This window comes from Bombina bombina, chromosome 5, assembly GCF_027579735.1.
Source record: "Bombina bombina isolate aBomBom1 chromosome 5, aBomBom1.pri, whole genome shotgun sequence".
Lineage (NCBI taxonomy): Eukaryota > Metazoa > Chordata > Amphibia > Anura > Bombinatoridae > Bombina > Bombina bombina.
This window is the reverse complement of record NC_069503.1, coordinates 163,156,312-163,184,210: the sequence shown is the minus strand read 5'-3', so window position 1 is coordinate 163,184,210 and position 27,899 is coordinate 163,156,312. Positions and strand designations below refer to the sequence as shown.

Here is a 27,899-nt window from a genome sequence, read left to right as displayed (position 1 = left end):
CTGCCAGACTGAATTTGTTTGGGTTTCATATTTCTTTAACCTTTTAACGCAGTTACAACATTGTATTCCGTCAGAATTTTGCTGGGCTTTAGCGCCGAAGGACGGAATATAACGTCCTAACCGCTTGGCTTTCATGAAGCCACTGGCACTTACCTGATGGGATCGCGGTCTGGAGGGCGTGCCTAGCATCATAGGGACGCCCCCCTGACACAATCCCATCATTTAAATCTTGTGATCACGTGCACGATCGCGAGATTTCAATTTGTTTACATTGGAACAGTTGTTCCGATGTAGACACATTAACCCCGACACAAAAGGGTTAATCAATGTAAATCAGAGTATAGTCTATGCATGCATGTGTTTCTCCTGTGAGAATAATGTGTTTTGTGTATTTTGACACAGTCTCATCACCTTTCAGTTTGCAAGATAAAACTGCACTGGCAGAAATGTTTCAAGAATATTTCCGACCTGATAGGGAACATTCAGCTACAGCTACGGAGTGGGGACCCCTGTTCAGCCCAATAGCAGAAGGTTAAATGGACACTGAACCCAATTTTTTTTTCTTTTTTTATTCAGATAGAGCATGCAATTTTAAGCAACTTTCTAATTTACTCCTACTATCAAATTGTCTTTATTCTCTTGGTATCTTTATTTGAAAAGCAAGAATGTAAGTTTAGATGCCGACCAATTTTTGGTGAACAACCGGAGTTGTCCTTGCTGATTGGAAAACACCAATAAACAAGTGCTGTCCATGGCGCTGAAACAACAATTGGCTTGCTCCTTAGCTTAGATGCCTTCTTTTTCAAATCAAGATAGCAAGAGAACGAAGAAAAATTGATAATAGGAGTAAATTAGAAATTTGCTTAAAATTTGCATGCTCTATCTGAGTCGCAAAAGAAAAAAATTGGGTTCAGTGTCCCTTTAAACTAATTTTATAATAGGGAAAACAATATGCTTTGATTTTTGTATTATAAGTACGAATTTCACTTTTGCATGTGCAGCGTAGTTTTATTACTGTAATTTTACCTGAGCGCATTCGCTTTTTTTCCAGCATTGTTTCAATATGAATCTTATTTTTTCCATAAAATACGTTTTTTTTGCAGAACAATTCAGTTAATTAATTTGTGTTTCAAGCAATTTTTAAATTATGTTTATTTGTGAGTTCTATGGTAATGTATTCAACTTAAATGCAGGGATCACCACTTTGTTAGACATATTATTCTCAAGCCTTTAGAGAATTCCACTATGGTCATCATTTTACTGGTAAGATTGCCAGGTGTCCAGTATTAAACTGGGCTGTCCAGTATTTTAATAGGCTTTCCAGTAAAATCTATACAAAAATACTCAACACTTGTTTTTCAAGTTCCCTGAGTGGCAGCTAAATATTAAAGGCCTCCTATGCCTCTATGCTAAACAAATATGGGGCAGACAGAAGTGACTCTGTGTGTTGCTGGCAGAGAAGCGGAGTTAAACACTGCTCCATGTGTTTTATATTGATCCACTAGGGTAAAATGTGTGCTATGTGTTTTATACTGGGGATGTAAAAACATTGCTTTGTGTGTGGTTCAAATCACTGCTGCAGGGCCACCATGAGGGGGTGACAGGGGTGACTACAGTCAGGGGCCTAGCCGAGCTTGTGACTAACATAGCACTCATAACTGTATTCTTCAAAGGGGAGGTGAGCACTGAGCAGCACTCAATGCTGTAAAAAAATAAAAAGCCTGGTTATCATTTCTTTAAAAAAACAAGGGGTGCTTCAGACCCCAGGCCCGGCTGCAGTATAATGTCACTTGCACCACCCACCTGCCTGTTCCCAAAGATGCACTGTAGCACCAAACTGGCAGTCTCTGACTATCACTCAGACCACCCCAGGAACACATTTTGATTGGTTAGGGGGCGGGAAGAAAGGGTGGGGGATTGAGTGCGCGGGAACTTCCTGGCCCTCTGCTAAAAGGCACATGCAGGAGCTAATAGCCACACTGTCTGGAGGAACGCATGACAGAGACTGACTGACTGATGAGAATCTGGATTCTTGTGGAAAGAAAGAAGTAAAAGGAGGCACACAAGGTACTGGGAGGGGGTGAGTAGGAGCAATAGTACTACATTAGCCTGGGCCCTGGGTCTAGGGTTGCCACCTCGGCCATGTTTTCCTGAACACTTATGAGTTACACATGCTGCAGGGTATGCAGGGAGGAACATGTATTGTGTATCTGGACAGCACTATTCATATTCCTCCCTGCACACCCTGCAGCATGTGTAACATATACGTGTTCTGTATTTTAAGGGACAGGTGGCAACCCTACCTGGGTCATACAAAACTCCTGGCAGTGTGCATGTTGCCCAATTGTGTGTGCACCAACATGGCTGCTGTTATAGTAAGCATTCTTTAACCAAGCAGTACTTAGCAATTAGGTAGCATGAGTTGCATCAATTGTAAGTAATGTGAATGTGATCAATTGATATTATTTATTGCTTTCAAAAATGTTTGCCGGACAATTTCTAGTAAAGAGCAGTTATTAACCCTGATAAAATATTGTTTGAATTTAATTTTTATTGGCTAAAGCTGTTGATATTGAAATTATTAAGAAGTGTATGTTTGTGAGCGGCTGATTTATAGAAATAAATTACTCATTGGTTGGTAAGGACAACTCCCATAATTATATTTGGGGGCAGACGGGCAGGAGCAGTTCTCCTAATATTTTTAAGAGCAAGGCTATGCATTTTTATACCTCAAAAACTGTAATGCATTTAAAAAAAAAAAATTTTTAAAGGGACAATGAAAAAAACATTAAGGGGATAAGCATAAGATACTTTTCACTTATATGAAACTGACATTCCTGTATAAAGTATTCTGGTGCCATTTAGCCCCAGTAAGGCTGCAGTAAACTTGCTGGGAAGAAAAAAAAAGTTGCTGGTCTTTTCCCCCTATTGCCAGATCAGTAAGTAGGAATGCCAGTCTCAGAGTATTCTAAAAATCTCATAAGTGTGGATGGAGCCAGGTAGCTCCTAGAATGTTATTACTCGCTCTAACTGTTTTGGTTATTCTCCATATATCTATATACAAATACCACTGTCTGACTCTTAAAGGGACATGAAACCCAATTTTTTTTTTTTTATTTCATGATTCAGAAAGAGCATGTATTTTTAAACAACTTTCCAATTTACTTCTATTATCTAATTTGCTTCATTCTCCTGATATAATTTGTTGAAAAGCATATCTAAATAGGCTAAGTAGCTCCTGATTGGTGCTTGCACGTAGATGCCTCGTGTGATTGGCTCATTCATGTCCATTTGTTTTCTTCAACAAAGGATATCTGAAGAATGAAGCAAATTAAATAATAGAAGTAAATTGGAATGTTTTTTAAAATTGTATTCTCTATCTGAATCATGAAAGAAAATTTTTAAGTTTCATGTCCCTTTAAATATTCTTACTGGCTTCTAAATTCTAAACAGATTTGCTGACCCGTGATTTAAGCATACATATGATTAGTTTGCATTGCAATATCCCTTTGGCACACACAGTACTATTACTCTTACAAGGGACTTGGGTAAGGATGTTAATTATTGTTTTAAATAATTTATTACAATAATAACTAACAACCTTTACCTAAGTCCCTTGTAAGCATAGTACTTTTATTTAAAGTGAATGTCAATTTTCCTGTTTACGAATCCTCCAAATGCTTTATTTTATACATATTAGTTGAACTGCAACTTTATTTTTTTTTAGAAAAATAACCGATTAATTATATATTTATCTTACTAATTTGATTCCGTTACGAACACAAACTCCTCCCAGCCATTACTTCCTCCTTCTCCCTGGTGTGATGTATAGAGCAGTCCCACCCGCTCTATATGTAGCTCTGAAGCGCACTCCCGCGATTAAATGGCGGTAAAAATGAATTCAGTATAAGGTATTAGAAATCCTAACTAAGCATTTATATAAGAATCGATGAATGAAACTTAGCCTTATTTTGTGCAATCTTTAAATTTCCGTTCAGCAGTTATCTTGACTTTACATTCACTTTAATATATTTAATTTTAAGCTATTTCCTATGCTCCATTGGTGATTTTTCATGCATATACTACATAGTACATACTATACTTTTTAAAAATAAATAAATAAAGCAATGCTGCACTGTCCCCTTGAAGCATTTGTAATATAATTCATTTTTCTGGCATTTCTCACAGTCATTGTCTGTCACACATTATATGATGTATCGTATATTGTGAATTGTGTAATAATCTGATATACAGGAGATAACTGCCATGCTGGATGTGTTTTATCACTAACATGGTGGCAATATCAAGATAGAGGGGGGCTGACTGGCTCAGTCAGGGCCCCCAAAATTTCTAGTGCCAGCCCTGCACTGCTGTGTATGTGTGTTACTGGCTGTCAAGGGTAAAATCATTTTTTGTGTAACTAAGCCTTGAAATATAATCAAGGCTTAGTTGTGAAAAATGTACATGTGGTCAAGGGTTAGGCCTAAGGTAGAACTTCAGGGTGGACCATGGTGTAACCCCCACCAACCACCTGTACTTAGTCACCTGCAGGTCGCCCAGTATTTTTAAGGAGGGCGTGTAGCAAACCTGGTACTGGCGAGATTTCTTATAGAATCTTGCAAACCCAAAGACCTTTAATCGGGTCCTAAGGGCTCATGCATTCGCATTTACTTTCAACTTGTAATATGGGCGGAATTTAACTTGTATGCAAACGGCCTAAAAAAAAAAACAATATTGCTCGCAACGATCTTAATCTAGCCTTGAATGGGGTAAGATTATGTCAGAATATCCAAATCACTTGTTACCCTAAAAAAAACACATGCGTACGATAATAGAAGCGATTTAATATACTATACACTGTAAGCAGAGTAAGCTGATTTGTATTGGCTGCATTAATTAATGTTTAAAGTATGCCCCCTGCTAACTTTGCTCTCCCCTGAGAAGGTTCCCTGTCCAGCAAGTCCCGTTACTATGGGAGAACAGCTTGCAACTTGCCAGGAAAGCCCCTTTTATAGCCTGAGGGCAGACCCTGCGAGTGTGGTGTTTTGCATTTTATTTGGCCTAAGAGAGAAATCAAGTATGAGTAGTTTTTAATTGAAAGATATAACATTTTATAGAAATTATTCCAACATCTACGTTGTTGAACCTGTTTGCAATAGTGTCCTTTTTAAGCGTACCTGCTGAGGTTACAATGGCTGATTCACATATTGCCTTCTGCTATAAACAAATCCCTCCTGAATGAAGCTTGCAGCTTCTAATCTAATGGTTTAATGTTGCCATTGTCAGTGCAGGCAGGCTGCCAAATTACAGATAATACCATTTATATAGCCACGTATTCAGTCTTATGTCTGCCAAGGTATTATCGCTTCTTAAAGTGATACATTTGCTAAACTGTTTCAATTAGATCAGACCAACTATTTTTCATTAGGACATTTTACTTTTAAATTTATTTTACTTTGTAACAATGCAAAGGTTTAAACACACGATTAAGGTGACATGTCTGGGTGCAGTAGTTGAAATTCCTAAAGAAGATACAACCATTGAGCCAATCAGGAGAACCGGCGTACATATTACATACAAATTCTCCAATTACCTTCACCCAGGAAGGCAATGCTCGCATTATGAATTATGTTGACACCCTTTTCATGGTTTTGGCACAAAGTAAAAAATCTTAATGTTTTTTTAAAAATACTTTTAAATGATATTTTACCCCACAATGTTCCTTTAAAAATCATGATATGCTCAAAGGGGTGTGCTCAAAAGACTGCAAAACACAATGCTTGTAAACATAAGCATCTAAATTCCCAAATTACGTTAGTATTGCAGATTATTGGTATAAATACCAGTTGTTTATTTCATTACCAATATGAGGGTTAGTATTTTATGAGAACAATTCTGAAGGATTTTGTTTTGTTGCCTCAATTCTAATATCAAAATATGCAATGGTCACGCTAATGATTTGCGCAGAAATAATGGTAATAAGATGCACTATATAGCCAAAAGTAAGTGGGCACCTATACTAATTTTTAAATTCAGGTGTTTCTGCCGCACCCATTGTTAACGGGTGCATAACATCTTGCACATAGCCTTGAAATCTCCATAGACAAACATTGGCAGTACAGTGGGCTGTACTGAAAAGAGCAGTGGTTTTACATGTGGCACTTATAGGATGCTACCTCTACCACAAATCAGTTCATACAATATCTGTCCTATTAGATCTGCTCCGGGTCAAATGTAAGTTCTATTATTGTGAAGTCGAAGCATCTAGGAGCAACAACAGCACAGCCACTAAGTGGAGCTGCTGAGTTCTGAGGCGCATAAGCATAGCCTAACATTTGTTGTATCACTCATAAAAGAGGAAGCCTCTGGAAGCAAAATCAGTGCTTCAGTAGCTTCATTACGTGGGCTTTCATGGCAGCCCAGGTGTACACAAGCTTCACACCAACATGCCCTATGACAAGCATTGGTTGGAAAGGTGTAAAGCACACCGCTACTCAACTCAGAAGTGATGGTGAGGAATTACTCTTCACTATTTGGGTGATGATGAATCACTCTTCAATATCTGACAGTTTGATTGAAAAATCTGTGTGCAGTGGCTGCCAGGAGAATGTTCCTACTGGAATACATAGTGCCTTATGTAAAGTTTGGTGGAGGAGGATTAATGGTCTGGGCTAGGACCTTTAGTTCCAGTGAAGGGTCATCTTAATGCTAGAGGATACAAAAAAACATTTTAGACAGTTGGGTGTTTCCATCTTTGTGAAACAGTTTGGGGAAGAACCTTTCCTGTTCTAGCATGACTGTGTCCAAAGGGAGATCCAAGAAGACAAGGTATGATGAATTTAGGAGGAAGTCAAATGGCCTGCACAGAGCCCTGACCCAAACCCCATTTAACACCTTTGGAATGAATTGGAACACTGAATGCAAGCCAGAACTTCTTGTCCAACATCGGTGCCTGACCTCACAAATGCTCTTTTGACTGAATGGGAACAACTTCCCACAGACACACTCCAAAATCTTGTGGAAACCTTCTGGCAAAAGTAGCAGCTGCTATAGCTGGAAAAGGGGCCAACTACATATTAATGCCCATGGTTTTGGAATGGGATATCGAACAAGCTCATATAGGTGTGATGGTCAGGTGTCCATATATTTTTTGCCATAAAATGTAAATTGTTTCATCAGTCAGGGAATTTCATACATGGACTGTAGCTTGGGTATAAATTAATGGGGTGAAAGACAACAGTCCACAAAAATACTGCACAACTTTTAGATAGGGTTGCCAACTGTTATCCACAAATACTGGGCAAATAGTGTGGTTACACTATGCCCGCTCCTTAAAGCTCTACCTTAGGCTCCACCTTTGAGCTCATTCTTATATTAATATATCCCTTACAAATTAGCAAAGAATGTATCCTTTTGGCTGCCAGTAACACATAAAGAAATAATTTTACCTCTTTGCCCATAATTCACAGAGAACAGTGATTTGACCCTCCTTTTAGTACCAGTAGTATACACAGAGCAGAAATGTTACCCCAGTGGTTATATATTACACACAAGAGTGTTGTTTTAACATCGCAATTAATGTCAGTAACGGCTAAGTGAGCGTTGTTTTTTTTACCCTCCTTTGCAGTATTTAGTGCGTGTGCAATGTCACTTCTTTTTGGGCAATATTTATAATGCATTTGAGACAGTGTTTTTGTATAATTTTACTGTACAACCTGCTTAAAAACCAAGTCAGACCTGGTGAGTTTTAAATAGTCAGCCCCTATGTGTTGAACTACTGGGACTTAGCTGAACATATCAGGTGAGCCAATAACAAAGGCATATGCTACCATCCAATCAGCAGCTAGCTCTCAGTAGTACATTGCTGCTCCTGAGTCATATCAGGTGAGCCAATAACAAAGGCATATGCAATCACCAATCAGCAGCTAGCTCTCAGTAGTACATTGCTGCTCCTGAGTCTACCGAGGCCTGGTGTTTAACAAAGGATACCAAGGGAATTAAGTACTTTTAAAATAAAATAAGTAAATTGAAAGGTCTCTTAAAACTGCATGCTCTATGGCAAACATGAAAGTTACATTTTTATTGTTATGTCCCTTTAATACATTGCCAATGGTTATTCTCAACTCCTCATTAAAGGGACACTCAAGTCAAAATAAACTTTTATGATTCAGATAGAGCAGCAGTTTTATGACACTTTCAAATTTACTTCCATCATGACATTTTTCATAGTCTTTTTATATTCACACTTTCTGGGGCACAAGATCCTACTGAGCATGTGCACAAGCTGACAGGGTATACATTAGGGTTGCCACCTGTCCCTTAAAATACAGAACACTTATAAGTTACACATGCTGCAGGGTGTGCAGGGAGGAATATGAATAGTGTTGTCCAGAAACACAATACATGTTCCTCCCTGCACACCCTGCAGCATGTGTAACTCATAAGTGTCCAGGAAAACATGGCTGAGGTGGCAACCCTAGTATACATATACCAGTCTGTGATTGCCTGATGTCTGTCACATGATACAGGGGGCCGGAAAATTTAGTAAAATTGTATCATTTCCTATACATATTTGCAGATTTTTGTTCAAATATTAAACTGTTAGCACTGCGGAACCTGTTGGCGCTCTACAAATACCTGATAATAATAACTGTACATAAATATTAAAAATGTAGCCACTTAAATTCATTTAAAATGAACACAAAGATTGATTTTATAAACATTTAATTAGGTTAAGGAATGAAAAAGTACGCTCATGCAGGTTTGTTTCCTGATGAACGTGTGGTGTGCACTCTGATTGGTCATAATGCCCATTGATCGAATGTACAGCGGCATTATAGTGAGACAATGATATGCTCTCATTTGTTAGAGCATGTCATTTTACACGATTGACCCTGCAAATTTATGTAACCTCAAATGGGTTAAACACATAGGTACAGTACCACATGTGAGCTGCAGATACCTGCTGGTTCGGACCACAAGCTGCCACTCAGTAGCGCTGTAGCTGTACATCTAGCACCTCTGATTGACTCTGCAGCCGTTCTCTGTGACTCTTAAGTGGTATTTTACATATGTGTTTAACCCATTTGCCGGGGCTAAACACTTAGAACTGCAGGGTAACTAGTGATAAAATTATATGTTCTAACAAATGAGAACATGTAATTTTTGTTTCTATAAAGGCTCTTTAATATAATGTTCATAATATTAGTGTTTACAGTCCGTTATGCAGCTGTCTTGCACAGGCTTTGATCCCTAAATATGTTTGTTTACAGACATAACCATAATAAGTGCCCAGGCAGCAGCTGGGAACATGCAAAGAATTATTAGCCATTTACCTACTCATTTTTCTCTAGATGGATTTGAATACTGTCAAAACAGCACATTCGTTACAGTGCACCTCATATTACATGTAGCCCAAGGTGTACTGCACAGCCTCATTTACATCTGAAGGTCTGTACCAGCATATTCTGTGTGTACACAATCTTTATTCATGAGCAGAATCATCTCTGAAATGGCACTCGTGCTTTATTATACACTAAGGTGTCTCAGCATGTGTGGTGAATGCAGCCACTGTGTAAACATCTGCCAGCTCAATGCTGCACCCTGATTAGGTAAACAGTGGCAGAGCGGAACCCTGGGGAATACAAGTGGCCACATTTTAAATGCAACTGAATAAAATGGGAATGCAGCTTTTAAACAGCATTATATTGATGTAAATGTTATGGACTAGACCAGTGGATCTCAGCAGTTTTAGGGGGACATATTGCTGTACATGCTGGGGCCCCATGTTTATTTTGGAAGCACCTGCCCATAATGGTGTAACACAATGATATAGTAACTTTTTTAATGATTTTTCACTGGCCTACACTTTCAGGATGGATCTCCTCACATTTCAGTAAGCGTTTAGCAAGACATATTATAAATTACCTACATCTCAGACCTTAAAAATATCAGTTATGCCAATAAAATATCATCAGGATAACAACTATCAGCCAAGTGCCCTGCTTTTTGCTGGATAGTCCCAGTTCAAGACAGCTCTCCCTCTCACTGCATTCCCTTCTCTGTAAATGTACTGGTTTAACAAAGTAAAGATGAGTCTGTCCAGCAACGCCCTCAGCATACCCCAACATGCCTAACCCTGCCCACAAGCACTGGTCTGTCAAGGCTCCACCCATGTATCAGCCTGTCTCCACCCCCCAGGATCCCTGTACAAGATACTATTAAGATTTTAATACCTGAATATACGAACTACGTGACGTCAAATTATTGTACATTTAATTCTAACAAATAATTTCTCAGAAATAAAAAAAGGATTTAAAACATGCGCTGTCACAATTCAGAGAAAATTCAGTCACATTTTACATACATTGAAAAATGAAAGTTTTAAGGGAAAGAATCCATTAATACCCCACTAATGATCAAATTACTATAGGAAAAATATATTCTATATTATATTATGTGTGAATTATACAACAATTTATGTGGAGGTGCTCCTGTCCGTAATATAAATATGTAAAAAGAAAAAGGAGAGAAGGTGGACAAAAAGGGAGCACTCAAAGAGGAATATACCATTAATAATACAAATGAGAGCAGGGAGAGGGAAACCCTAACAGGAAAATAAATAAAACATAACTTTTAATAGTAATTGATAATATAAGAGTGTAGATTATGTGCATTAATACTTAGATTAAAATCTGAGTTGTATATGAGTCGGCAACCACATTATGAGGCCCATTTATCAAGCTCCGTATTGAGCTTGTGGGCCCGTGTTTCTGGCGAGTCTTCAATCAGGGGAGAGCATTAATGCACACCCCTGTCTCAGCCTATCAAAAAAATCGGCTATGTGATTGGCTGTCTCTATTGTCAAGTAGTTGTATACTAACTAAGTGTCCAATCAATTAAGTGGAAGTGTTCATATGTGAACATAATTAGTATCGCAATGAGAAATGTAATTCTTAAAGAAATGGAAAATACTGATAAAGATTGTCCGTACAGAGATCGACAGTTCAAGTGAATATCACACATAGAATGCGATCGTAATTGGTGTTTTATCATTATATTTTATTTGTGTATGAAAAAAAGAGGGAGGGGGTCCTCATAGATACGACCATAGCACCCTATAATCATTAATTAGCCCAACGGTGTCAGACAATATTGTTTAGTATATAAAACCTCAATATATCAATGCAAGTCAGTTATACAGTCCTATATAATATAGCCAGTACAGAACAGATAAGTAAACCATTCATAAATCCCTCTTGATTGGTAAATCTAATGTAGGAATGAATAGCAATTTCCTGATCCACAAATGTGATGCTAGAAGCACCTAATAATGAAAATGAAGATATATCATTCGTGTGTAAACAAAGTGATCCCTCTAGGAACGTTCATGATTCAGAAAGAGCAGCAATTTTAAACATCATTCCAAATTACTTTTATCTATTTTGCCTTGATCTCTTTGTATCCTTTGTTTAAAAGCATACCTAGATAGGCTCAGAGGCAGCAGTGCCCTACTAGGAGCTAATAGCTGCACATTTACGACTCTTCCTCATTCGCTCACCTGATGTGTTCAGCTAGCTCCCAGTAGTGCATTACAGATCCTTCAACAACCGATAGCAAGAGAATAATGCAAATTTGATGACAGAAGTAGATTGTAAAGTTTAAATTGTCTGCCTCTTTAATTATATGGTATATTGGAATGTGGTGCCATTTGCATTTACATAGAATTAACTTAAAAAAAACTATATCCTAAACATATATTGCTTTGATTAAATACTTGCTAAATTATTGTTGTAAAAGGGCATTTAAAGGGACATGAAACCCCAAAAAAGTTATTTCATGATTTAGGTAGAACAGACAATTTTAAACAATTTTCCAGTTTACTTCTATTATCAAATGTGTTTCATTCTCTTGGTATCATTTGTTGAAGGAGCAGCAATGCACTACTGGTTTCTAACTTAACACATGGGTGAGCCAATGACAATCGGTATATATATGCAGCCACCAATCAGCAGCTAAAACCTAGGTTCTTTGCTGCTCCTAAGCTTACCTAGATAAACCTTTCAACAAACGATAACAAGAGAAGCAAATTAAATTATAGAAGTAAATTGGGAAAAAAAAATTATAATGGTATGTTCTGTCTAAATCATGAATGTCTAACTTTGATTTTACTGTCCTTTTTAAGTCTCTCTTTTTTTGTGTGTGTGTAAAATTGTGCTTGTTAAGGCTCCCTAGTGATGCCCAAAAGCAAATTCCATAATCTGCAGATATAATCAATGGTTTAGATCACTGATTTTCCAACCTGTAGTCAGACCTCCCTAACAGGACAGATTTTGAGGATATCTGAACTGGAGCACAGGTGAAATAATCAGCTAATTAGTAAACATTGTTATTTTACCTGCGCCATGGTAATCCTAAAATCTGGCCTGTTAGGGAGGTCTGAGAACAGGTTTGTACAGTGGTTTAGGCAATTTGCAGCATTTACATTTTGCATTTTGGTCTCTCTAGCGAGACTTTTTTTGTAATATCCATTGAAATTCCAGCGTTAAACAAATATTACAGAAAGAACTCCTTTTTGGTAGTAAAGAGAAATATTTGAAGTACATAGCAAGTGTGTTTCATATACAAGAGGATGTAGTTTTGTTATAGGCTAAAGTGGGTTCTGTTTATTTCAAATACAGCTTTTATGTTCCTTCAACGTATGGGGAATTGAAAGGATTTGTTCCTTATTTTGATATCTGTATTTTGATATTTTATTTTTGGCTACAACTATTACACTTCTTTACTGTGGTGATTTTCAATATCATAATTTTATCTAAAAGTAAGATATTACCCTCCTTGTGTTATAGGTGCCAAATAATATAGGATTGATAGATGAACTCCCTGCATTAAATGTACTTTTGTTTGATTTAGGTAATAAAATTATAGAATTAATTGTATCAAACTTTCTCTTTCAGGTGAACTATCAACATGAGTACCCAGCCACTTGGTAACATCACTAGAAAGCCCGGATTACAGATATGGTCCATCGAGGTATGGATTCAAATGGATTATTCTTCACACTCCTGCCATGCAGCACCATATTTATTTAGATTGTATCCCACCCCAACAGCACTAAAAAATATTTTTCATTTTGTTAGCAAAATCTGTATTCTTTTATAGTACAGAGACACACCCCTTGAAACACATTTACATTTATCGTATCTCATGTGTTGTTGCCAGTTAAGGATAAATATAAGTGAACTAATGCATTGGTTTAGAAATCAATTAAGATCTGCCTTGCTGTAATCTTAGTTACCTGAAGTAATTTGAATGAAGATGTACAATATGTAAAATAATAAATAAATAAAGGAACAAACGAGAATAAAAATGAGAACATGACAGAAAATTGCCTTATTTAAAGGGACAGTCAACTCCAACATTTTTATTGTTTAAAAAGATAGATAATCCCTTTATTACTTATTTCACAGTTGAATAACTAACATGATTATATTAATATACTTTTTACCTCTGTGATTACCTTGTATCTAAGCATCTTCTGACAGCCCCCTGATCAAATGGCTATTTATTTATTATCTATGGACCTGCATTTTAGCCAATTAGTGCACAACTCCACGGGAGAGAGCACAATGTTATCTATATAGCCCACATAAACTAGCACTCCCCTGTTGTGAAAAGCAAATAAAAAAAGCATGTGATAAGAGGCTGTCTGTAGTGGCTCAGAAACAGGCAGAAATGTAAAGGTTTAAATGTTATAAAGTATATTAACCCCTTAACGACACGAGTCGTACAGGGTACGTCGCACACAACCTGGTCTTTAAAGACCAGCGACGTACCCTGCACGACCTAGGTGTTTAAAGCGGCTGGAAGCGTTCCTGATCGCTTCCAGCCGCTTTCAAGGTATTGACGTGATGCCTCGATATTGAGGCATCATGGCAATACCTTTTCTGGCACACCGATGCAGAGAGGGCCACTCTGTGGCCCTCTCTGCATCGGCCAGCGATGGTGCCGATCGTTGGTGGGTGGGAGCAGCTACAGGGAGGAGGGTGGGTGGCCCATCGCTGGGAATCTCGTTCGGATTAGTCCCGGTGCGTGCGGGCGCGTGCACGGGGGCGGGGCTGCGTGCGGGCGCATGTGTGTGCGCGCGCGCCCGATCATAACATAAACGGTCCGGTTGTGGTGGGAGCGGGTGATGGGGGTTTAATTTTTTATTTATAAAAGGGATCTGGGAGAGGGGGGTGGGGGGTATTGAGGGGGGGCCAGCTACACTACAGAAAAAAAAATATTAAAAAAAAATGCACTAAAGTTGTAAAAGTGGGTACTGGCAGACAGCTGCCAGTACCCAAAATGGCACCAAATAGTGAGAGGGGGGAGATTAGAGAGCTGTGTGGGGGGGGCTCAGGGAGGTTGGGTGCTATGGGGGGCTCCTACACAGCAGCATATGTAAATATGCTGGGAAAATTTTTTAAAAAATTAAAAGAGAGCTTTTATTTTAGTACTGGCAGACTTTCTGCCAGTACTTAAGATGGCGGGGACAATTTTGGGGTGAGGGAGGGAAGAGAACTGTTTGGGAGGGATCAGGGGGTGGGATGTGTCAGGTGGGAGGCTGATCTCTACACTAAAGCTAAAATTAACCCTGCAAGCTCCCTACAAGCTACCTAATTAACCCCTTCACTGCTAGACATAATACACGTGTGATGCGCAGCGGCATTTTGACGCCTTGTAATTACCAAAAAGAAACTCCAAAGCCATATATGTCAGCTATTTCTGAACAAAGGGGATCCCAGAGAAGCATTTACAACCATGTGTGCCATAATTGCACAAGCTGTTAGTAAATAATTTCAGTGAGAAACCTAAAATTGTGAAAAATTTTACGATTTTTTTTAATTTGATGGCATTTGGCGGTGAAATGGTGGCATGAAATATACCAAGATGGGCCTTGATCAATACTTGAGGTTGTCTACTACACTACACTAAAGCTAAAATTAACCCTAGAAGTTCCCTACATGCTCCCTAATTAACCCCTTCACTGCTGGGCATAATACACGTGTGGTGCACAGTGGTATTTAGCGGCCTTCTAATTACCAAAAAGCAACGCCAAAGCCATATATGTCTGTTATTTCTGAACAAAGGGGATCCCAGAGAAGCATTTACAACCATGTATGCCATAATTGCACAAGTTGTTTGTAAATAATTTCAGTGACAAACCTAAAGTTTGTGAAAAAATGTGTGAAAAAGTGAACAATTTTTCTTATTTGATCGCATTTGGCGGTAAAATGGTGGCTTGAAATACTGTATACCAAAATGGGCCTAGATCAATACTTTGGGATGTCTTCTAAAAAAAAATATATACACGTCAAGGGATATTCAAGAATTCCTGAAAGATATCAGTGTTCCAATATAACTAGCGCTAATTTTGAAAAAAAGTGGTTTGGAAATAGCCAAGTGCTACTTGTACTTATTGCCCTATAACTTGTAAAAAAAAGCAAAGATCATGTAAACATTGGGTATTTCTAAACTCAGGACAAAATTTAGAAACTATTTACCATGGGTGTTTTTTGGTGGTTGTAGATGTGTAACAGATTTTGGGGGCCAAAGTTAGAAAAAGTGTGTTTTTTTTTCCATTTTTTCCTCATATTTTATAAAATTTTTTATAGTAAATTATAAGATATGATGAAAATAATGGTATCTTTAGAAAGTCCATTTAATGGCGAGAAAAACGGTATATAATATGTGTGGGTACAATAAATGAGTAAGAAGAAAATTACAGCTAAACACAAACACCGCAGAAATGTAAAAATAGCCCTGGTCCTTAAGGGAAAGAAACTGAAAAATGGCCTTGGTCCTTAAGGGGTTAATATAACAATGTTAGTTGTGCAAAGCTGGGGAATGGGTAGTAAAGGTGTTATCTATCTTTTTAAACATAGAAACATAGATATTGACGGCAGATAAGAGCCATAGGCCCAGCAAGTCTGCCCAATATTGCCTAACAGTATAAACTTATCTAGTTCATAGGATAGCCTTATGCTTGTCCCATGCATTTTTAAAGCCCCCCACAGTGTTTGTCATTACTACCTCTTGAGGAAGTTTATTCCATAAATCAATCACTCTTTCTGTAAAGAAGTGCTTCCTCAAATTACTCCTGAATCTGCTACCCTTTAGCTTGAGCTCATGACCCCTTGTTCTTGAATTTTATTTTTTAGACCATGTACCATTTTTGTAGCCCTCTTTTGCACAGATTCAAGTTTGTTAATATCCTTCTGAAGATATGGTCTCCAGAACTGCACACAATACTCAAGATGAGGCCTAACTAATGATCTATAAAGTGGCATAAGAACCTTACTATTTCTGCTGCAAATACCTCTACCAATACATCCAAGCATTCTGCTAGCCTTACTCGTTGCATTACTACATTGTTTACTAAGTTTTAAATCATCTGAAATAATAATTCCCAAGTCCTGTTCCTCGTCTGTAACAGTCAGTAAAGTGTCATTGAGTCTGTAATTAACATTTGGATTTTTCTTCCCTAAATGCATTATTTTACACTTTGCTGTGTTAAACTTTAGATCCCAGTCGTTTGTCCAATCCTCCAATTGTTGTATATCACTTCTCATTTTGTCTACCCCCCCTGGAACATCCACTCTGTTAAAACAATAACAATTTTGGTGTTGACTGTCCCTTTAACATTTACAGTAAACATGATTAGCCAGATCTGGTCCTCAGTAACTTTTATGTCAACATTGTATCAACACTTTGTTTGTTTGTTTTTTCTTCTTCAGCACTTTGGGTTTGTTAAACTGACCTCTCTAGTTGTCAAGATGCAAGGTTTCTCTAGATTTCTCCCCAAAAAGCACCCACAATCCAAAACCCTAAATAAAAATCTGGCATTAGAAGTTATTATTATATCATTATTAATCATTTAAATTATAAGAAATATATAACCCCATATACAAAGTCATGACAATTTTATCATGGCTGTATTAAACTCCACGTGGAGGGGATATTATTCATTCATCGCTAGTACCAACCACTTTTCTTTCATGTAATTAGCAAGAGTCCATGAGCTAGTGACGTATGGGATATACATTCCTACCAGGAGGGGCAAAGTTTCCCAAACCTCAAAATGCCTATAAATACACCCCTCACCACACCCACAAATCAGTTTTACAAACTTTGCCTCCTATGGAGGTGGTGAAGTAAGTTTGTGCTAGATTCTACGTTGATATGCGCTCCGCAGCAAGTTGGAGCCCGGTTTTCCTCTCAGCGTGCAGTGAATGTCAGAGGGATGTGAGGAGAGTATTGCCTATTTGAATTCAATGATCTCCTTCTACGGGGTCTATTTAATAGGTTCTCTGTTATCGGTCGTAGAGATTCATCTCTTACCTCCCTTTTCAGATCGACGATATACTCTTATATATACCATTACCTCTGCTGATTTTCGTTTCAGTACTGGTTTGGCTTTCTACAAACATGTAGATGAGTGTCCTGGGGTAAGTAAGTCTTATTTTCTGTGACACTCTAAGCTATGGTTGGGCACTTTGTTTATAAAGTTCTAAATATATGTATTCAAACATTTATTTGCCTTGACTCAGGATGTTCAATATTCCTTATTTCAGACAGTCAGTTTCATTATTTGGGATAATGCATTTGAATAATCAATTTTTTCTTACCTTAAAATTTGACTTTCTCCTGTGGGCTGTTAGGCTCGCGGGGGCTGAAAATGCTTCATTTTATTGCGTCATTCTTGGCGCAGACTTTTTTGGCGCAAACATTTTCTTTGTCATTTCCGGCGTCATACTTGTCGCCGGAAGTTGCGTCATTTTTTTTGACGTTTTTGCACCAAAAATGTCGGCGTTACCGGATGTGGCGTCATTTTTTGCGCTTAAAGCATTTAGGCGCCAAATAATGTGGGCGTCTTTTTTGGCGCTAAAAAATATGGGCATCATTATTGTCTCCACATTATTTAAGTCTCATTGTTTATTTGCTTCTGGTTGCTAGAAGCTTGTTCATTGGCATTTTTTCCCATTCCTGAAACTGTCTTTTAAGGAATTTGATCATTTTGCTTTATATGTTGTTTTTTCTATTACATATTGCAAGATGTCTCAGATAGACCCTGAATCAGAAGATACTTCTGGAAAATTGCTGCCTGATGCTGGATATACTAAAGTTAAGTGTATTTGTTGTAAACTTGTGGTATCTGTTTCTCCGGCTGTTGTTTGTAATGAATGTCATGACAAACTTGTTAATGCAGATAATATTTCCTTTAGTAATGTTCCATTACCTGTTGCTGTTCCATCAACATCTAATATTCAGGGTGTTCCTGTTAACATAAGAGATTTTGTTTCTAAATCCATTAAGAAGGCTATGTCTGTTATTCCTCCTTCTAGTAAACGTAAAAGGTCTTTTAAAACTTCTCTTTTTTCAGATGAATTTTTAAATGAACATCATCATTCTGATTCTGATAATGATTCCTCTGGTTCAGAGGATTCTGTTTCAAAGGTTGATACTGATAAATCTTCATATTTATTTAAAATTGAATTTATTCGTTCTTTGCTTAAAGAAGTCTTAATTGCATTAGAAATAGAGGAATCTGGTCCTCTTGATACTAAATCTAAACGTTTGAATACGGTTTTTAAACCTCCTGTAGTTATTCCAGAGGTTTTTCCCGTCCCTGATGCTATTTCTGAAGTAATTTCTAGGGAATGGAATAATTTGGGTAATTCATTTACTCCTTCTAAACGGTTTAAGCAATTATATCCTGTGCCATCTGACAGATTAGAGTTTTGGGACAAAATCCCTAAGGTTGATGGGGCTATCTCTACTCTTGCTAAACGTACTACTATTCCTACGGCAGATAGTACTTCCTTTAAGGATCCTTTAGATAGGAAAATTGAATCCTTTCTAAGAAAAGCTTACTTATGTTCAGGTAATCTTCTTAGGCCTGCTATATCTTTGGCGGATGTTGCTGCAGCTTCAACTTTCTGGTTGGAGGCTTTAGCACAACAAGTAACAGATCATAATACTCATAGCATTGTTAATCTTCTTCAACATGCTAATAACTTTATTTGTGATGCCATCTTTGATATCATTAGGGTTGATGTCAGGTATATGTCTTTAGCTATTTTAGCTAGAAGAGCTTTATGGCTTAAAACTTGGAATGCTGATATGTCTTCTAAGTCAACTTTGCTTTCCCTTTCTTTCCAGGGTAATAAATTGTTTGGTTCACAGTTGGATTCTATTATTTCAACTGTTACTGGGGGGAAAGGAACTTTTTTACCACAGGATAAAAAATCTAAAGGTAAATTTAGGTCTGCAAATTGTTTTCGTTCCTTTCGTCACAATAAGGAACAAAAGCCTGATCCTTCCCCTACAGGAGCGGTATCAGTTTGGAAACCATCTCCAGTCTGGAATAAATCCAAGCCTTTTAGAAAGCCAAAGCCAGCTCCCAAGTCCACATGAAGGTGCGGCCCTCATTCCAGCCCAGCTGGTAGGGGGCAGATTACGATTTTTCAAAGAAATTTGGATCAATTCGATTCACAATCTTTGGATCCAGAACATTGTTTCACAAGGGTACAGAATAGGCTTCAAGATAAGGCCTCCTGCAAAAAGATTTTTTCTTTCCCGTGTCTCAATAAATCCAGTGAAGGCTCAAGCATTTCTGAAATGTGTTTCAGATCTAGAGTTGGCTGGAGTAATTATGCCAGTTCCGGTTCTGGAACAGGGGATGGGGTTTTACTCAAATCTCTTCATTGTACCAAAGAAGGAGAATTCCTTCAGGCCAGTTCTGGATTTAAAAATATTGAATCGTTATGTAAGGATACCAACATTCAAAATGATAACTATAAGGACTATTCTGCCTTTTGTTCAGCAAGAGCATTATATGTCCACAATAGATTTACAAGATGCATATTCCGATTCATCCAGATCACTATCGGTTTCTGAGATTCTCTTTCCTAGACAAGCATTACCAGTTTGTGGCTCTGCCGTTTGGCCTAGCAACAGCTCCAAGGATTTTTACAAAGGTTCTCGGTGCCCTTCTATCTGTATTCAGAGAACAGGGTATTGTGGTATTTCCTTATTTGGACGATATCTTGGTACTTGCTCAGTCTTCACATTTAGCAGAATCTCATACGAATCGACTTGTATCGTTTCTTCAAGAACATGGTTGGAGGATCAATTTACCAAAGAGTTCGTTGATTCCTCAGACAAGGGTAACCTTTTTAAGTTTCCAGATAGATTCAGTGTCCATGACTCTGTCTCTGACGGACAAGAGATGTCTGAAATTGGTTTCAGCTTGTCGAAACCTTCAGTCTCAATCATTCCCTTCGATAGCCTTATGCATGGAAATTCTAGGTCTTATGACTGCTGCCTCGGACGCGATCCCCTTTGCTCGTTTTCACATGCGACCTCTTCAGCTCTGTATGCTGAACCAGTGGTGCAGGGATTATACAAAGATATCTCAATTAATATCTTTAAAACCGATTGTATGACACTCAATGACGTGGTAGACAGACCACCATCGTTTAGTTCAGGGGGCTTCTTTTGTTCTTCCGACCTGGACTGTGATCTCAACAGATGCAAGTCTGACAGGTTGGGGAGCTGTTTGGGGGGTCTCTGACAGAACAAGGGGTTTGGGAATCTCAGGAGGCGAGATTTCCAATCAACATTTTGGAACTCCGTGCAATTTTCAGAGCTCTTCAGTCGTGGCCTCTTCTAAAGAGAGAGTCGTTCATTTGTTTTCAGATGGACAATGTCACAACGGTGGCATATGTCAATCATCAAGGAGGGACTCACAGTCCTCTGGCTATGAAAGAAGTATCTCAAATACTGGTATGGGCGGAATCCAGCTCCTGTCTAATATCTGCGGTTCATATCCCAGGTATAGACAATTGGGAAGCGGATTATCTCAGTCGCCAAACGTTACATCCGGGCGAATGGTCTTTTCACCCAGAGGTATTTCTTCAGATTGTTCAAATGTGGGGACTTCCAGAAATAGATCTGATGGCTTCTCATCTAAACAAGAAGCTTCCCAGGTATCTGTCCAGATCCAGGGATCCTCAGGCGGAAGCAGTGGATGCATTGTCACTTCCTTGGAAGTATCATCCTGCCTATATCTTTCCGCCTCTAGTTCTTCTTCCAAGAGTGATTTCCAAGATTCTAAAGGAACGTTCGTTTGTTCTGCTGGTGGCTCCAGCATGGCCTCACAGGTTTTGGTATGCGGATCTTGTCCGGATGGCTGCTTGCCAACCGTGGACTCTTCCGTTAAGACCAGACCTTCTATCGCAAGGTCCTTTTTTCCATCAGGATCTCAAATCCTTAAATTTGAAGGTATGGAGATTGAACGCTTGATTCTCAGTCATAGAGGTTTCTCTGACTCCGTAATTAATACTATGTTACAGGCTCGTAAATCTGTATCTAGAAAGATATATTATCGAATCTGGTAGACTTACATTTCTTGGTGTTCTTCTCATCATTTTTCTTGGCATTCTTTTAGAATTCCTAGAATTTTACAGTTTCTTCAGGATGGTTTGGATAAAGGTTTGTCTGCAAGTTCCTTGAAGGGACAAATCTCTGCTCTTTCTGTTCTCTTTCACAGAAAGATTGCTAGTCTTCCTGATATTCATTGTTTTGTACAGGCTTTGGTTCGTATAAAACCTGTTATTAAGTCAATTTCTCCTCCTTGGAGTTTGAATTTGGTTCTGGGGGCTCTTCAAGCTCCTCCGTTTGAACCTATGCATTCGCTGGATATTAAATTACTTTCTTGGAAAGTTTTTTGTTTCTTTTGGCCATCTCTTCTGCTAGAAGAGTTTCTGAATTATCTGCTCTTTCTTGTGAGTCTCCTTTTCTGATTTTTCATCAGGATAAGGCGGTGTTGCGAACTTCATTTAAATTTTTTCCTAAGGTTGTGAGTTCTAACAACATTAGTAGAGAAATTGTGGTTCCTTCATTGTGTCCTAATCCTAAGAATTCTAAGGAAAGATCGTTGCATTCTTTGGATGTAGTTAGAGCTTTGAAATATTATGTTGAAGCTACTAAAGATTTCAGAAAGACTTCTAGTCTATTTGTTATTTTTTCTGGTTCTAGGAAAGGTCAGAAGGCTTCTGCCATTTCCTTGGCATCTTGGTTAAAGTCTTTGATTCATTATGCTTATGTTGAGTCGGGTAGATCTCCGCCTCAAAGGATTACAGCTCAATCGACTAGGTCAGTTTCTACTTCCTGGGCATTTAAGAATGAAGCTTCGGTTGATCAGATTTGCAAAGCAGCAACTTGGTCTTCTTTGCATACTTTTACTAAATTCTACCATTTTGATGTGTTTTCTTCTTCTGAAGCAGTTTTTGGTAGAAAAGTACTTCGGGCAGCTGTTTCAGTTTGATTCTTCTGCTTATAATTTCAGTTTTTTTCATTATAAGATTTTAACTTTGTTTTGGGTGTGGATTATTTTTCAGCGGAATTGGCTGTCTTTATTTTATCCCTCCCTCTCTAGTGACTCTTGCGTGGAAGATCCACATCTTGGGTATTCATTATCCCATACGTCACTAGCTCATGGACTCTTGATAATTACATGAAAGAAAACATAATTTATGTAAGAACTTACCTGATAAATTCATTTCTTTCATATTAGCAAGAGTCCATGAGGCCCACCCTTTTTGTGGTGGTTATGATTTTTTTTGTATAAAGCACAATTATTACAATTCCTTATTTTTTTTTATGCTTTCGCACTTTTTTCTTATCACCCCACTTCTTGGCTATTCATTAAACTGATTTGTGGGTGTGGTGAGGGGTGTATTTGTAGGCATTTTGAGGTTTGGGAAACTTTGCCCCTCCTGGTAGGAATGTTTATCCCATACGTCACTAGCTCATGGACTCTTGCTAATATGAAAGAAATGAATTTATCAGGTAAGTTCTTACATAAATTATGTTTTATCACTGCTCCATAGAATTCAATGTTCGAAACCACATAGGAAGGCTACCAGAACTTGAGAAGAGCATTGTAACTAGACCTCAAAAGGTCCTATAGAAAGTCTTTGACAGTCACCCCTATTCAACAGCACCACTAACTCTTTAGTGATATTGTATCACAGAACATACTATATTATACAATCAGCAGATACCATATTTCTCAAAGTCTTTGAACTCTATAGGAGCGGATCCCCTAGAAAGCCAGCTCCCAACTCAGCTAAGTGCCCCTAAGATGCCTGTAGGTATGTCTCTGTCTCAGCTGAGACCCCTAAGGCCCCTGTAGGTATGTCCCTGTCTCAGCTGAGACCCCTAAGACCCTGTAGGTATGTCTCTGTCTCAGCTGAGACCCCTAAGGCCCCTGTAGGTATGTCCCTGTCTCAGTTAAGACCCCTGTAGGTATGTCCCTGTCTCAGCTGAGACCCCTAAGACCCCTGTAGGTATGTCTCTGTCTCAGCTGAGACCCCTAAGACCCCTGTAGGTATGTCCATGTCTCAGCCGAGACCCATAAGACCCCTGTAGGTATGTCCATGTCTCAGCCGAGACCCATAAGACCCCTGTAGGTATGTCCCTGTCTCAGCTGAGACCCCTAAGACCCCTGTAGGTATGTCTCTGTCTCAGCTGAGACCCCTAAGACCCCTGTAGGTATGTCCATGTCTCAGCCGAGACCCATAAGACCCCTGTAGGTATGTCCATGTCTCAGCCGAGACCCATAAGACCCCTGTAGGTATGTCCATGTCTCAGTCGAGACCACTAAGACCCCTGTAGGTATGTCCATGTCTCAGCTGAGACCCCTAAGACCCCTGTAGGTATGTCCATGTCTCAGCTGAGACCCATAAGACCCCTGTAGGTATGTCCATGTCTCAGCCGAGACCCATAAGACACCTGTAGGTATGTCCATGTCTCAGCCGAGACCCATAAGACCCCTGTAGGTATGTCCATGTCTCAGTCGAGACCCCTAAGACCCCTGTAGGTATGTCCATGTCTCAGTCGAGACCCATAAGATCCCTGTAGGTATGTCTCTGTCTCAGCTGAGACCCATAAGACCCCTGTAGGTATGTCCCTGTCCCAGCTGAGACCCATAAGACCCCTGTAGGTAGACCCATAAGACCCCTGTAGGTATGTCCCTGTCTCAGCTGAGACCCCTAAGACCCCTGTAGGTATGTCTCAGCTGAGACCCATAAGACCCCTGTAGGTATGTCTCTGTCTCAGCTGAGACCCCTAAGACCCCTGTAGGTATGTCCATGTCTCAGCCGAGACCCATAAGACCCCTGTAGGTATGTCCATGTCTCAGCCGAGACCCATAAGACCCCTGTAGGTATGTCCATGTCTCAGCCGAGACCCATAAGACCCCTGTAGGTATGTCCATGTCTCAGTCGAGACCCCTAAGACCCCTGTAGGTATGTCCATGTCTCAGTCGAGACCCATAAGATCCCTGTAGGTATGTCTCTGTCTCAGCTGAGACCCATAAGACCCCTGTAGGTATGTCCCTGTCTCAGCTGAGACCCATAAGACCCCTGTAGGTATGTCCCTGTCTCAGCTGAGACCCATAAGACCCCTGTAGGTATGTCCCTGTCTCAGCTGAGACCCATAAGACCCCTGTAGGTATGTCCCTGTCTCAGCTGAGACCCATAAGACCCCTGTAGGTATGTCCCTGTCTCAGCTGAGACTCATAAGACCCCTGTAGGTATGTCCATGTCTCAGTCGAGACCCATAAGACCCCTGTAGGTATGTCCATGTCTCAGTCGAGACCCATAAGACCCCTGTAGGTATGTCCATGTCTCAGTCGAGACCCATAAGACCCCTGTAGGTATGTCCCTGTCTCAGTTGAGACCCCTAGCTTTTAATAGCTTTCCAGTTTACTTCTATTACCTTATATGCTTTATTCTCTTGATATCCTTTGTTTAAAAGCATGAATAGGTAGGCTCAGGAGCAGCAATGCACTACTGTGAGCCAACTGTGGATTGGTGGCTACACATGTATGCCTCTTTTCATTGGCTCACCCAATGTGTTCAACTATCTTCCAGTAGTGCATTGCTGCTCCTTCAACAAAGGATCCCGAGGGAATAAAGCACATTTGATAATAGAGGTAAATTGAAAAGTTGTTTAAAAATGTGTGCTGGGAGCTAGCTGAGCATCTGATGAGCCAAAGACAAGAGACATGTGAGTATCGCCAGCCAGCTCCCAATAGTACATCACTGCTCTTAAACCTACCTAGGTATGCTTCTGAAAAGAGGATACCAAGATATCAAAATACATTTGATAATAGAAGTAAATTGAAAAGTGTTTTAAAATTGCATGTTCTGAGCCATAAATGTTTTACAGGTAAAAATCCCCAAATATGGAATTAATAATAAAATGATTACAAATGACCATTTTCCCCTCCAGTAAGTCGCTAGTGTAGATTTTATTAAAATAAGAACTATTAGCTTTTCTATTGCTTTACTGTATTCTCTTTCTGATGTATACACAAGTATTAATCATCACAGAAACTACCTTTAGGTTATAAACTGTATTGTGACATAAGATGTTGTTGTTTACACTTGGTCTCATCCCCTCTCCAAGCTGTCTCACTTTACAGATGCAAACCAATATTCTGAAATCAAAACTATTCCAAAATCCAAACCTTTTCCAGTCCCAAGCAGTTTTTGTACCTGTATTTTGAATTTCCTATCCCTTTAAAAGGGACAGTCTACCATAGAATTGTTATTGTTTTAAAAGATAGATAATCCCTTTATTACCCATTACCCAGTTTTGCATAACCAACATAGTTATAATTATACACATTTTACCTCTGTGATTACCTTGTATCTAAGCACCTTCTGACAGTCCCCTGATCACATGACTGTGACTATATAAAATCTAATGAGTTGCATTTAGCATTATGTTGTGCAAACTTTTAAATAACTTCCCAGGCGTGAACACATTGTTATCTATATGGCCCACATGAACTATCAGTCTCCTGTTGTGAAAAGCAAATACAAAAGCATGTGATTAAGAAGCTGTCTATAGACATTTAGAGGTTTAAATGTTATAAAGTATCTTAATATAACAATGTTGGTTGTGCAAATCTGGGGAATGGGTAGTAAAGGCATTATCTATCTTTTTTAAAACAATAACAATTTTTGTGTGGACTGTCCCTTTTAAGTCTTTAGCTCCACAATCAAGCTTTTATATAAATAGTTATACAGTTTTATCTCCGTCAACTCCTTGACTATAAGATGTCTCAGGCAACCAAGAGGTTAGGTGTCTTTTTTTTAAGCAAAAACTAGAACTAACTTTAAAAGGCTTGTAGTTTAATGCCATAGGTTTAGTGGCATTCCTGTTAGCTAAATAATCAACCAGAAAGGGTTTAACTATAATCTTATACTATAATAAAGTGTATCAGTCAGAAGACAAAGACCTCAGCCCTAGGCTCTCCTTGTAAAAAATAGTAATCTGAAAATAAATCATCATAAAAAACAAACATTAGCTAACACAAATATATTTACTTGCAGTATTTCAAATAAGGACAACAGCTACCAGGCATGTTAAATAGGTAGTCAACGTATTTGCTGTCAATAAAACAGAATGCTCACTTCTTATTTATTTATGTAGTCAGGTAAAATGAGTGGGTGAGCTGACGTTAAAATATTAGATCCACATTCAGTCTAAATAGCACAATGTTTAGTCACACACTGTAAACATGCTGAAGGATATCAAATAATGAAAAGCACAATTTTGAAGTTTCAAGTTCCTGTACAAGCTGATATAAGGCACAGGACTATTATGTCAGGATCGTTAATGTGCAGCCAAACCAATTAGATGAGGAGACGAGCAATGACATTTTGATACTAGGCTGCATGCTCATGTTGTGATTGACAGCTGAGCAAATCCACAGCACATAAACAACAATCAGCAATTTTTAACTAACATAAAATGTTATTGTATATAAGCCTGAGAATGCCTTATTCATTTACTAGTACAATTATATAATCCTGAAGACAAATTTCAGCTGAACCTATATTTTTCTACATGACTTATAATAATAATAATACCATAATGTGGTTACAAGTTATAATCTGTTTTTATTTTTTATTTCAGAAGATGCAAATGGTCCCGCTCCCTGAAAAGGCCTATGGGAGTTTCTTTGAAGGTGATTGCTACATCCTGTTGTATGTAAGTATCAACAATGGGGCACCTAGACATTGTATTATATGCATGAATCTTAAATCACCTCCTATTAATACTTATCTATATAATAATCTATTTCAGGGAGGATATTTGTCTTGAAATGCACCATCTTTTTTAATAAAATGCTTTCTGTTTACATAATTAGAGGTTACGCATCTAATTTCATGTAATACCTTAATTATTTAAAGTATTCCTTTAAAATAGAGACTTGAATATTATTGAAAATCTCTTATCTTAAAATTAAAAACCTAAGAATATTTATTAACAAGAAGAAGCATTCTGTAAGGACATGTATGGAAATATTAATAGAACAAGAAAGACTGTTAGATGGGTAAAAAATATTTTGGAGGCTTTAATTTCTGCCAAATGTTCCGTTACTAGATAATGACAGGAGGATTTTAATTGGTTAAATTCAGCAAAGAAATAGCTCTACAAAGTGATCAGCAAATAAATAGTTACTGCACACTCAGATTTGCAGAAATATGTTGAATTTAAGTTTCCTTGCTGCAGTGGTTGAGTTAATTTCAATTTTGGATTTTGTTTTGCGGTTCACTATGGTCACTTGTAATGCAAACTCTACAGCTAACTCCAACCTACACTTCACATTTGCCGGATGATAACCGGGATGTAATGGGTTAAAGAGTTTGTGGCCATTGGCCCACTGGGATATTATGGGTGGAGCCACACAAGTTAGGGGCGGAGTAACATGCAGAGGGACAGTAGTTAAGAGTAATTAATGGGCGTGTCTGGACAGGCTGTTGGAGGGGTGT

General features: G+C 38.5%; 1 protein-coding gene across 2 annotated transcripts in view; it reads left to right on the top strand.

Annotated features, from left to right (window-relative positions):
• The window catches only part of VILL (villin like), a 154,181-nt gene that overhangs the window by 19,705 nt on the left and 106,577 nt on the right, over positions 1-27,899 (top strand). For both annotated transcript variants that reach the window (XM_053713771.1, XM_053713770.1), the window contains 2 exons: positions 12,957-13,032; positions 27,040-27,114. In XM_053713771.1, coding sequence (XP_053569746.1) covers positions 12,970-13,032; positions 27,040-27,114 — 138 coding nt within the window. In that variant the 5' untranslated portion in view covers positions 12,957-12,969. The remainder of the gene's footprint in view (positions 1-12,956; positions 13,033-27,039; positions 27,115-27,899) is intronic.